We start from the raw sequence: 13755 nt of genomic DNA, 5'->3' as shown, positions 1-13755 counted from the left end.
CCCAAATGTCCACTGATAGGTGATTGGATTAAGAAGATTTGGTATATATACACAATGGAACACTCAGCCATAAAAAAGAACAAAATAATGCCATTTGCAGCAACATGGATGGAACTAGAGACTCTCATACTAAGTGAAGTAAGTCAGAAAGAGAAAGACAAATACCATATGATATCACTTATATCTGGAATCTAATATACTGCACAAATGAACCTTTTCGTGGAAAAGAAAATCATGGACATGGAGAACAGACTTGTGGTTGCCAAGGGGAGGGGGGAGGGAATGGGATGGATTGGGAATTTGTGATTAATAGATGCAAACTCTTGCCTTTGGAATGGATAAGCAATGAAACCCTGCTGTATGGCACTGGGAACTATGTCTAGTCACTTATGATGGAGCATGATAATTTGAGAAAAAAGAAGGTATGCATGTATGTGTAACTGGGGCACCTTGCTGTACAATAGAAAATTGAAAGAACACTGTAAAACAGCTATAATGGAAAAAATAAAATCATTATAAAATAAAAAATAAAATATATGTATTTTTCATTGAGTAATAAAAAAGGGAAAAAAATTAAGAAATAAAATATGTATTAAATTCATAAGTAACATATAACTTTTACTGCAAAAGTCAAACCATATAAACTTACATACAGCGAAATCTACAGTTCACTTTTATTTCCCCTCAAATTCTACTGCTCATTTCCAAAGTTGGTTATTCTTAACCAATTGCTGGGCATCCTTCTGAACTTTTGTATGAAATTAGATATATGTGTATTTTTACATACACTTTTATGCTTAAATATATAACATTTTAAAGAAAACTAGCATAAAGCATTTCTCTTAACCTTAAAGATATTTTGGAGGCTTTTTCTTCTGAATACATTTAGGTCTATCTCATGCAGGGGATTTCATGACATTGGGCTATCATTGTGTTCTGCCTTGTTCTTATTAGTGAATATATAGTCTTTTGTTGCTATTTCAGTGGTGCAGTGGGCATCTTTGTAAATATATCTTGAATACACATGAACACGTAAGTAATATAAATTCCAAGAAGGAGAACTGTTGAGTGGAAGGATACATGTATTTTGTCTTTTTATATATTCTAACAAATCATCTTCTCAAACAGTTGCTATGAAGTCATATGCCTACAAAAGGGTATTAGACTCCACTAAATGGTGCACCTTTTTAATTCCTGCCAGTGTGCTTATATAAAAAAGTGTTTTCTTGTTTGTCATTGTTCATTTTCTCCCACATCAGTGCTATAATTCTTACTTCAGCTGTCAGGTAAAATTTAGAAAACTCAAAAGGAGAAGAAAAGTCCATTATATTTGCTCATATTTCTGCTCATATTTCCTTTCTTCCTTCTTGATGGTTTGATGTTTTTTCTTTACTGTTTCCTTTCTGTTTAGACAACTTCCTTTTGCTATACTTTCAGGGGAGGTCTACTTTGACAAATTCTTAGTTTTCCTTCATCCAAGAATGTCTAAATTTCCCCTTCACTCCTAAAGGATATTTGCACTGGGCACGGATTCTAGAATGACAATTCCTTTCTTTCAGCACTTGAAAAATATGTGTCACTTCTTGCTGGCCTTTATAACTTCTGACAGGAAATTAGCTATCATTTCAAGTTGTTTTTCCCTTAAAGGAAAAAAGGCGTTTTTTTCTCTCTGGATGTTTTCAGGATTTTTATTTAGTTCTCAGTCTGAAGTGACTTAGTACGAACATCTTGGGGTTTATTAAATATCTTGAATCCACAGGTGTATGCCTTTTGCAAAATTTATTAACATTTCAACTATTAACTTCTCTAATATTTTTTGTAGTTCTATACCCTATTCTTTCTTTCCATTTGAGACTCCGATGGCATGAATGTTAGATCTTTAGTTATACTGCCACCTGTCCCTGAGGCTCTGCTCTCCCCTGGCCCCCAATCTCGCATTTCTCTCTTGTTCAGAGTGGGTGATTTTTATTATTCTTACAGTTCACTGATTCTTAATTCTGTCCTCTCTACTTTTCTACTGAGTCAACCACTAGGTTTTCATTTTAATTAATCATATTTTTAGCTATAAAATTTTATATCTTCTCTTTCATTGCCTAGGCTTTCTATTTTTTTCGTTTGTTCCAAGCCCAGTACTCACTGAATCATCATTCTCATCATGGCCACTTTATTTATTTATTTTATTTTTGTTTTTTCAAGGGCTGCACCCGTGGCATAAGGAGGTTCCCAGGCTAGGGGTCGAATTGGACCTGTAGCCGCCATCCTACACCGCAGCTCATGGCAACGCCAGATCCTTAACCCACCGAGCAGGGCCAGGGATTGAACCCGGGTCCTCATGGATACTAATTGGGATCATTAACCACTAAGCCATGCCAGGAACTCCATCACAGCCACTTTAAAGTTGTCAATAATTCTAGCATCCTCATCATCTTGATGTTAGAATCTACTGACTGTGTTTTTTTATTCAGTTGATAAACTTCTGGTTCTTTACATGCCGAATAACTTTCAGTTGAGGCCTAGACATTTTTAAGTTATTTTGTGAGACTCTGGATCTTATTTAAATACTCTGCACTGACTTTCTCTGACATAGCTCTGTCAGTGCAAGGGGGTGTGGGTGCTATCTTGGTGCTTCCAGTTAGAGGTGGAAATCCAGTTCATTTCCCAGTCTGAGACATATGAAAAAATAATTTCTCCCATGAATTCACTTCCATGTTGCTTCTTGAGTTCCAAGGTCCTTAGTCAGTCAATCTTCTTACCTCTACCAGCAGAAGCCCCAAGTTTGTTATACATAGTGTATCCAGGGTCTTTAGTTGTACTTAGCAGAAGAAATATGGAAACGTATATCTGCTCCATCTTCCCACTATCTTTTGATATTTATGATTTTTAGTAATTTTCCCAAAAGCTTCAAAATTCTCTTGCTTAGACCTGGGATTCATTAAGCTATTAATTCATATGGGAGCACTGGGCTTAACTGGTGATGAAACCTGAAATCTTCCTTTATGTCTTATGCAGCAATTAATTCAGATTTATATTAACATATATTAGTTAGTTTTCAGAAATCTGATGAAAGTTCAGGTCACTGTAGCATGAAACCATGTTATCATTTTTAGAAAATGATAAATGGATTGAAAGGAAATTTGGTCACATGAAAGAGAAAAATAGGAAAAACATATAATATGTTGGGATAAAGAGGTTAGCATTATTTATAAAACCACTGTGCAGAAAAAAGTTTTCAAAATCACTAAGCTACAAGATTAAATTTTCATTCCTGTTATTTCTCTTTTTTATTATCTGGCAAATCTTCCTGATACTGGGCAGATGAAAACTCAAAATCAAATGTATCCATCCCCAATGAGAAGAAAAATTAACAAAAGAGAAAACAGAGACAAACTCTAAGAAAGCAGTATCCAGTCTAAAGCCCCCAAATTAAGTTTAACTTGATCCCTTTAAAACATGTTACTGGTGATACGAATATTTTTCAGGCAGTTGCCTGTTGCTATAAACAGAGTATATTGTCCTTTCTAAGAAATATGACACGAATTCTGGTCCCAATTTTCTGTTTTGTTTGTTTGTTTGTTTGTTTGTTTTTTGCTTTCTTTAGGGCCACTCTTGTGACATATGGAAGTTCTCAGACTAGGGGTTGAATTGGAGCTGTAGCCACCAGTCTAACACCAGAGCCACAGCAATGCCAGATCTGAGCTGCATCTGCAACCTATACCACAGATCACAGCAATGCTGGATCCTTAATTTTTTTTTAATTGAACTAAATGATGAAATAATTATGGAAAATTTAAGATAATTATTTTATTTTAGAATATTTTTCATGTGGAACACAAACTTTCAAATATATTCCTATAGGAAGCTATTTACTGAATTTATATGTGTTTAATATTTAATGAACAGCCAAAGTTGAATGAATTATAAAGTTCAACTGTCAAGAAATAGTATTATTAGAGTTTATATTGTTGTATTAATTATTGTTATGTTTTGCTATTAGCTTTAGAAGGCTACATGGTCTTCTTTTAAGAAATGTGTAATAAATAACTAAATGTAAATAAGATCTTTTTCTAAAGGATGATCAGAGAAACAAGATCAAAAAATACATATACTTGATAAATAATTCATGAAAAATGGTCCCAGACAAGCAAGCCTAAATGTTTCTTCACCTATATTTAAAAGAAGTATGCATACATAACAAAACAAAAACAACATGGGATTCAGCTACATTCAATTTGCTTTTAAACCACCCACCAACCTGGCTGATGTAAGAACATGGACCTTTGTTTTAAAAGTAGATTTTCAAGAATTCGTGATTCTGGAATTTTTTTTTTTTCCAGCTGTGCACTTGGCATGCAGAAATTCCCAGGCCGGGGAGTGAACCAGTGCAGCAACTTGACAATGCCATATCCTTTAACTGCTAGGCTTCCAGGGAACTCCCTGGATCTGGAATTTGGTGCATTATTGTTGACTAAATATATTTGGAAATGATTTAGTAGATGAACTTAAGTGGAACAATGAAAGCACTTAATTAAAAATTTTAAAACACTCACTAAAAATTGAAAAAAAAAAATGCTACCCTGTTTCAGTGAAGTCAGGAATTCAAGCCTATGGCTCACCTTATTGAATAAAGAACATTTCCATTCTTGAAAATTCTCAACAATTTGTTGTCTGTAGTAACTTCGTGAAAGTTGGCTCCCTTTTCATTGGCAAAGAACAAATCAGGCTTCCAAATGGAGTCCAACATGGAAGGGTCTAGGTCTAAAGAGTCATCAGGATATTCACTGTATGCAAGACGGGGATCGTTCCATTTCTGACGGAGAAAGATATTCACTCTGTAATCCTGTAACAAAAGAAAGAAAGGGGGGAAAAGTCTGCCTTAAAAGTTTAGAATTATATGCATTAGTCTTTGGGTTTCTCTGATAACACAAAGCCACTGACACCCTGTGAGCTCCCCATACCTTTCAATCCTCACTCATTACCACCAAGAGTCATTCTTGTTCTGAGATTTGCCCATGCTTTTCATGATCTATATGCCTCCAAAGAGAAGGGCACAGAAGAGCATAATTTTATCATGCTTATATATTGCTATTTCATTCAAATTTTACTCTCCTGGTTTTTCAAAATCAAATATTGGATTGCTATTAGACACTCAGAGTAAAATATTTTTGTTTTATTTTGCTTTGCATTTATTTTCTAGAACCATATCTTTTAGTAGGTATCCATTAACATCCAGAATGCATTTAGTGTAATTTTCTTGAAAGCTGTCTATTTTGTGAAAATGACCATACATACTTCTTTACAATAAAGACACATTTTCTCATATTTAATATAACACATAAGATCTGTATTATTGGTGACTTGGTAAAAATAAAAGGTAGTTTTGGAATAATAAGGGAATACTATTGCCAGTAATCTTTTAAAATTTGACTTATGAAATTTCCCAGTTAGACTTTTCATAGTTAAGTTTAAAGAAGAGTCAATGATTTTAATCAGATTCTTGCTCACAATTTCTGGATTAATGTATAGAGAGACAAAGATCGATAGCCATGTGTATTTGTGAAATTTGTATACAGTCTATGAATTTAAGCACTACCTATGACTTTATAAATACAATTTCTCCCTTAGACTTTTGAAGTGAGCAAATAAACATGCAGACTTCATTATAAGCCTTCATAAAGTGAACATTTTCATAAAGCTTCATTTCCATGGAAAATAGCCAAGGCTACAGATATTCAGAGAAATAGAATATCAGTTTTCATCTATTTTTTCATGCCTGAATACCAAAGGGTAACCAAGCAACTCCAAAGAATGCTTCTATAATATCAGACCCACAGATTGCTTATCTTGCAGGTAGGTCAAATTCAGTTTGTAGTGAATGTTACAAATGTATACATCCCCTTGGTTATAATTTGTGCACTAAGACCTCTGTTTTCTAACTGTAACTGGGTTACACACCAAGTAATATTTTTTTTCTGCTTGCTAGCTGCCCCAGGTATCTTCCAAAGTGACAATGGAGCCAAGGCCATGTCAGATTTTTACCACAAGGCTCAGGATAATGTGGAAATCTCCCTAGTCCCAAGGATCTGCAGAACCTGGAAATGGGGATATATAAAGAAGCTTCCAAGGATGGGTCATCCTCTCAGAGCCCCAAGAGCACAGCTCTGTGGCTGGTGACTGGGTCTCATGTCCCGAGATACCCTGCAATTTGTGCATCCACCCTAAGTACCCCTAAGTGAAGTGGTGACCAGACTAAAGTCAGTTTCTCTTTGCCTGACATCTAGTGGAGGGCTAAAACAAGACACGTTCTGATGATACCTGCCAGGGAAAGCATCTGACTAATAAAGAATTTCCTTTTGGGGAGTTCCCATTGTGGCTCAGGAGGTTATGAACCTGACTAGTATCCATGAGGATGTGTGTGCCATCTCCGGCCTCACTCAGTGCGTTAAGAATCTGGCATTGCCCATGAGCTATGGTGTAGGTGGCAGACGTGGCTCAGCTGTGGCTGTGGCGTAGGCCAGTGGCTGCAGCTCTGATTCTACCCCAAGCCTGGGAGCTTCCTTATGCCATAGGTGCAGTCCCACCCCCACCCCCTCAAAAAAATTCCTTTTGGACTGATTCTTAAGCTATCTTTTAAAAAAATGAAGTATTGTTATACTGTAACTAACTTATTGATTGAGAACACTCTGCATCTGCTCTTCACTGTGAGGCTAAAAATACTTTTAAGCTGCAGCATCTGTAATAAAATTTAGTTGGCTCTCATCATCCTTATCTCATTGGTTTAGTGATAAACTTTATAGACACAATCTCAGATCATCCAGGAACACTTTTTGCTTCAGGAATGAGCTAAAAAGACACTAAGTATCCATTCATTTCTATTTCTAAATCACACAAGGAAAAAAAATCCACTGTCATATGTCACCAAGGCCAAATGTTATTCTGCAGCCAGTGTGCTCTTTCTGTGAATAACCAGAACTATCTTTGTTTTCTAACATGTTTAGGTCTTTGGCCAGAATCCAAAGCAGAATTGAAAAATGACCATTTCCTGAAAACCCAGAAACTTAGATTTTCAGTCGTCACAATTTGGGCTTTGACCTGCCTGAAAATGAACATTGTGCTGGGAAGCTTCCCTACTAAACAACCGAATGCAGCTTTTCTAAAAAGAACTTGTGGGGAGGTTTGTTTTTTGTCTTTTTTGGCTGCACCCATGCACCCAGGCCAGAGATTGAACCCGCACCACAGCAGCGACCCTAGCCACTGCAGTGACACGATGGAATTCTTAACCCACTGCACCACAAGGGAACTCCTGAAAATGAACTTTTTTAAGCCCAACTTCTTATGGCCAATTTGTCCTGTTTATGCTCAGAAATTGATTATATTAATTACTTTTGAACCCTGATCATACCTGAAAATGTGCAGAGAAAAGGGTATAAAAGGACCCTTAAAGAATATAACACCACACTAAAAGAAGTCCTTGCAACTCATTTTGAAATAACTTGCTTGCAATAAAAGACCATGGACGAAAAAGATAACAGCTTTACAAAACAGAAACTAATGGATATTAATGTCAAATGGACTTCCTAAAGGAAGGCAGTTTAAAAGTTCAATCATTCCTTGGCTCTACTTAAAGACTAAGTGTTTTATTAATGGAATAGTCCCTGTTCACCTGGGCTATGCTTCTATAAGGATAAACGTGTAGAAAAGTTATGTGTGAGTTTAAAAAAAGACAATAAAGGAGTTCCCGTCGTGGCGCAGTGGTTAACGAATCCGACTAGGAACCATGAACCATGAGGGTTCGGTCCCTGCCCTTGCTCAGTGGGTTAACGATCCGGCGTTGCCGTGAGCTGTGGTGTAGGTTGCAGACGCGTCTCAGATCCCAAGTTGCTGTGTCTCTGGCGTAGGCCGGTGGCTACAGCTCCGATTAGACCCCTAGCCTGGGAACCTCCATATGCTGCGGGAGCGGCCCAAAGAAATAGCAAAAAAGACAAAAAAAAAAAACCAACAGTAAATATGAGATAATACATCATAGGACTGAAATCGATGTTTGTATCTCACATTATTTATTTATTTATTTATTTATTTGCTTATTAGGGCCACACCCATGGCATGTGGAGGTTCCCAGGCTAGGGGTCTAAGCAGAGCTGTAGCTGCCGGCCTACGCCACAGCAACGCAGGATCCAAGCTGCATCTGCAACCTACATCACAGCTCACTGCAACGCCAGATCCTTAATCCACTGATCAAGGCCAGGGATCGAACCTGCGTCCTCATGGATGCTAGTCAGACTCGTTAACTGCTGAGCCAGGACGGGAACTCCTATATCTCACATTTCTAAAATCAACACATATTGAATCCAATCGTAAGTCTTATAAGGCAGCTGAATTGACATTTATATATATAGAATCATAATATTTTAGGAGAGACATCCATGATTCTCTTTTCCATAAACTCCTTTTGAAGTAATACACATTTTTGCAAACCCCTTATAGAAATCCTAATTTTATTTTTTGTTATTGCAAGTTACATAATTATTTTTAAATGTTATATCAGTGTATTACTAATATTGCGCCACAGTGATAGGAATATAATCATTATTTCATAATATGGAAAGACTAAATTTGACATTTTAAAAGTCAAGATTTATTATTATTTTTAGAATAAGAGTGTATTATGCTATTTTAATTACTTTAAATTCATTGTGTAGGAAAATACTTTGCTTACCAAGTAAATTGCATATCATGTTTGGTTTTAAAAATAATTATCCACCAAAATGTGGTTTAAATTTCATCTGTATGTCACATAGTAAAAAATAGAACCACACTAGATTTTCTAACCTAGTATTTGAAATTCTTACATTATGAGGTACAAATAAATAATAGTTCTACTAAGCAAATACCAGGCTCAGGAGTAAGTCTTCTTGGGATCAAACGTCAGTTCTCCCAATGAACATCTTTCTAATTTCCCTGTGCCTTATTTGCTCATCTTTGAAATAGGGATGATTATAACAGCATTTCCTCTGATGGGGTTCTTGTGAGCAATGAATTGATTCACCTAAAGTACTCAGAACCACACTCATTAAATGTTATACCCTTAAAACTAGAAGCCACATTAAATAGAAATTTGCTCTTATTTTCTGCTTCTAAATGAGTTTTGAAGTACTAGGGGCATTTTTGATTTGAATTGGAGATAATTGAATTTGCCATAGAAGAATATGGGACAGATAATTGTAATATTGAAATCTGGTGAATAATATCTTTGCAAATTTGCAAAACTATTATGTTAAGCTTATTATTCACTTTTGTATTTCAACATTTATATATATATATTTTCATTTTAGGGCTGCACATGTGTCATATGGAAGTTCCCGGGTTAGGGGTTGAATTGGAGCTGCAGCTGCAGGCCTACCCCACAGTCACAGCAATACCAGATCTGAGCCGTATCTGTGACCTATATGGCGGCTGGTGGCATCCTTAACCCACTGAGCAAGGCCAGGGATCGAACCCACATCCTCATATACACTATGTGAGATTCTTAACCTGCTGAGCCACAAGAGGCGCTCCAACATTTCTATATTTTTATATTTTCTGTCTTTACTCAATCTCCCCTCCTCCCTCTTTAAATATACAGACATATATACTAAATGTGTCTCAATATATAAGGCCCTTTTTCATCATAGTAAATACAGCTGTGCACTTTTCATTTTACTAGATGTTATACTAGGTGTTTCATGGATTACTTTTACTATCCTCAGAGAAATTCTACAAAGCAGGTATAGTTATCAGATGTGTTTTGCTTCATAGATGTGGAGAATGTGACAAAGATACATTAAGTAACTTCAATGGGATTACAGAGCTAATAAGTGGCAGAGCTAGAATCAGACCCAGAACTTCTGGTTTCAGAGTTTTCAGGATAAACTGATTGCATGACGCACTTCCACTCATGACTGCCCTGTATGCAAACCAAACAGTTGATAAACTAATACAAAGATTCTGGCTTATGTAATTTATGATTTTTTTTTCAATAAGGAATTTGGGGATTCACTGATGGGAAATTGCGAGCACTAAATCTAAGTGTTCCCAGATTCACTCTCTCAGATGCCATGTTGCCATTTCTCTGTAATAGGTACCCTAGTGGGAGACCAAATTTAGTAGAAAGCACAACCCAATGTATCGGCTAAAATGACATACAGAATATTACTTTCATTTTTTGTTGTAGGGGGGAGTATGGGATTGCTAGAAGCTAACTGAAATGACCAATTAGAAAAAAAAAAAAAGCAGAGAAAAATAATTATCTGATGTTAACAAAGAAATGTAAGTGCTTCTCTTTCCTAGAGTCAGTTACTTTTTAAATTCCATAGTGCTTTTAGGTAATTTCTAACCCAGCAGCCTACCCCCATCCCTTTCCTGCTGTCTTTTCTCCCTGCCTTCTCACTCCTTCATTTCTACTCTTTCTTTCTCTGTTCCTCTTTTTCTGTCTCTGTCTTCCTCTCTCCCTCCCTGCCCTCCCTCCCACCCCTCATCACACAAGCACAAAGCATATATTTCAGCACATGTACATTGAAAAGTTGAGATACATTATATTTATTTTAGCTAAAAACAACAGAATGTATTCAAACTGAAAATGTGAAAAGATCAATGATACTCTCAAAGCTATTTAGAGTTGTTCGATACATATCACATGTCACCAACCTGGAATTTAGTTTAGTGCCAATGAAAAAATATTGAAAGACAATCTCTGCTCTCAAGTTGTTCACTATATGGTAGAAGATCAACAGTGAAGAGGTAATTAATTTTTCATATAATAGGCTCTATTTTGGAGATATGCATAGCAAGCCATGGAAACACAAAGAAGCGGTAGTTAGCCAAGGTAGAGAGGTCCAGGAAGACTTCCTAAGGAAAATCTAACTGGGCTTGGTATTCAAAATGAAAAAAAAAAAAAAAAAAAAAGCTGTGCAAACATTGGTGCCATCATAAAACAAGACCTGTAAAATGATGAACAGAAAATGCAGTAACCAATGTATTTTTGTATGATTAGTATAGGAATTTGGCTGAATTTTAATACTATAATTTATTATTTATTTCATATGATATGTATTGAGCACCTTGAGGGTTATAAAGTTGAATTATGCATTGCGTCTGCTGCCTGGAGGAGAACCGTCTAGACAAGGAAAGGGGATGGGACACGACATGAATAAAAGCAGGGCATGTGGAAGGAAGATACTATGAAAATAAGAGCTTGGCTGATTTTCACCTTGTATTAGTCTTCTTTTTCTGAAAAAATAAAATAAATACAGAGTGTGAGAAAATCCAGTCTGAAAGACTTAATGTGATATATATCTGAAAAAAATTTGCAAATTTTTTTCCCAGATGAAGGTATAAAAAATATATAGTTTTTAAAAGCATTGCTGCCTTGCAAGAAAAGAAGCCAAAACAGTAACAGAAATAAGAGTGAGCTATGGTGATGATAAACAAACCCAAATGCCAGTATTGGGAGACTGAACTTAGGGCCACCACAAGGTGGAAAAATTCAACCTGTGACTGAGGATTAATTAATTAGACCCTCAAGTTTATCACAGATTAAGTTCAACCAAAGATGATCTCATAACAACAACAATATTTTACTAAAGACAAAAGAAAGCAGATATGGACTTCAGTGGAAATATCAGATCAAGGATAGGAAATAAACATGTAAAATGCATTTAAAGTAATAAAAGATAAAATCAATAATATGAAGCTATAAGACCAGAAATGTTTAAAAAAATAATCAAATAGAATAATAGATGAAATGAAAAACTAATTGTTGAAATTAAAGGGTTTTTGTTTGTTTGTTTGTTTGTTGTGCTTTTTAGGGCTGCACCTGTGGCATATGGAAGTTCCCAGGCTAGGGGTTGAAATCAGAGCTACAGCTGTCAGCCTACACCACAGCTGCAGCAACACGGGAGCTGAGCCACGTCTGCAACCTACACCACAGCTCAAAATGCCAGATGCCTGACACACTGAGCGAGGCCAAGGATGGAATCTGCATTCTCATGGATACTAGTTGGATTCGTTTTTGCTGCACCACAACGGGAACTCCCAAAATTAAAGATTTAATGGACGTGTAAAAACATCTAAGAAATAGCTGAAATGAGAATTTGAATCATGTGTAGAGCCAAAGAAACATCCCAGATTAAAATAGTGGGAGAAACAGAGAAAGAAAATTTTTTAAAAACCTGTGAGTCTTTTAGTATAAAATAGGAAAGCCTAAAGTAATCTACATCTAAATGGGATCCCAGAAGGATGAATTAGAATAGGGAAAGCCGATAGTCAGAGAACATGACAAGAATTTTCTAGAACAAATGAAAGAAATTAATGCATGGATACAGAGAACTCACAACATGCTAATAAAGATAAATAGAAATAAGTTCATTTCAAGACATTATAGGGAAACTGCAGGCTGGCAAAGGAAAATATGTTTGTTTTTTGGGTTTTTTTTTTGTCTTTTTGCCAGTTCTTGGGCCGCTGCTGCGGCATATGGAGGTTCCCAGGCTAGGGGTCGAATCGGAGCTGTAGCCACCAGCCTACGTCAGAGCCACAGCAACATGGGATCCAAGCTGTGTCTGCAACCTACACCACAGCTCACAGCAACGCCGGATCCTTAACCCACTGAGCAAGGCCAGGGATCAAACCTGCAACCTCATGGTTCCTAGTCAGATCTGTTAACCACTGAGCCATGACAGGAACTCCAGAAAATATCTTTTTTTTTAAATTAATTTATTTTATTTTTTTTAAATTACTCAAATGAATTTATCACATCTGTAATTGTATAGTGATCATAACAACCCAATTTCACAGGATTTCCATCCCACAGCCCAAGCACATCCCCCCACCCCCCAAACTGTCTCCTCCAGAGACCATATGTTTTTCAATGTCTGTGAGTCAGCATCTGTTCTGCAAAGAAGTTCAGTCTGTCCTTTTTTCAGATTCCACATGTCAGTGAAAGCATTTGATGTTGGTGTCTCATTGTATGGCTGACTTCACTTAGCATGATATGGAAAATATCTTTTAAAACTTATCTTTTTATTGCCAAATAATAGTCCATTGTGTGATTTATTCATTCATCACAAAGGAACAGAGTGTTGATATATACTAAAATACAGGTGAATCTTAAAAATATTATGCTAAAAAAGCCAATCACAAAAGGCCATGAAGTATGATTCCATTTAGAGAAAATGTCCACATGTGACGAAACTATGGAGACAGAGAGTAGGTCTCTAGCTGGGGGGAAGCGGGAGGTGGCCTGGTTTTTTTGGGGAGCTATAAATGTCCAAAAATGTTTATGGTGATGGTTGCACAATTGTGTGAATGTTCTAAAAATCATTTAACTTTAGGCTTTAACTAGATTAATTGTACAGCAAGTACTTAATCACCTCTGTTAGAAAATACTTAGATGGCACCAGACTTCTCAACATCAACACTGAAATCCTTATAATATAAAGGGCTGATTTACTCCAAATACTAAGATAAAATTATAGTTAACTTTGAATCATGTACTCAGAAACGATTAATCTCTCAAAATTGAAGGAGTCATTAAAAAAACACACACAATCTTGAACATTTATAAAATGGAATTCTAATTAATTTACTTCAGAGAGACAGAGGAAAAAAAAAACAACCCCACAGAATTCTGTCCTGAAATACAAAAAGAAATGATGAATAAGAAACTAGTCAGGAGTTCCCATCGTGGCTCAGTGGTTAGCGAGCCTGAGTAGCTTCCATGAGGAT

At 36.2% G+C, this 13755-nt stretch overlaps 1 protein-coding gene across 2 annotated transcripts in view; it reads right to left on the bottom strand.

The window, feature by feature from the left end:
• GLRA3 (glycine receptor alpha 3) overlaps positions 1-13755 on the bottom strand; it is a 168530-nt gene that overhangs the window by 75768 nt on the left and 79007 nt on the right. For both annotated transcript variants that reach the window (XM_047761724.1, XM_047761725.1), the window contains exon 4: positions 4614-4837. In XM_047761724.1, coding sequence (XP_047617680.1) covers positions 4614-4837 — 224 coding nt within the window. The remainder of the gene's footprint in view (positions 1-4613; positions 4838-13755) is intronic.

Source organism: Phacochoerus africanus, chromosome 15 (assembly GCF_016906955.1).
Source record: "Phacochoerus africanus isolate WHEZ1 chromosome 15, ROS_Pafr_v1, whole genome shotgun sequence".
NCBI lineage: Eukaryota > Metazoa > Chordata > Mammalia > Artiodactyla > Suidae > Phacochoerus > Phacochoerus africanus.
This window is presented reverse-complemented; position numbering and strand designations above follow the sequence as displayed.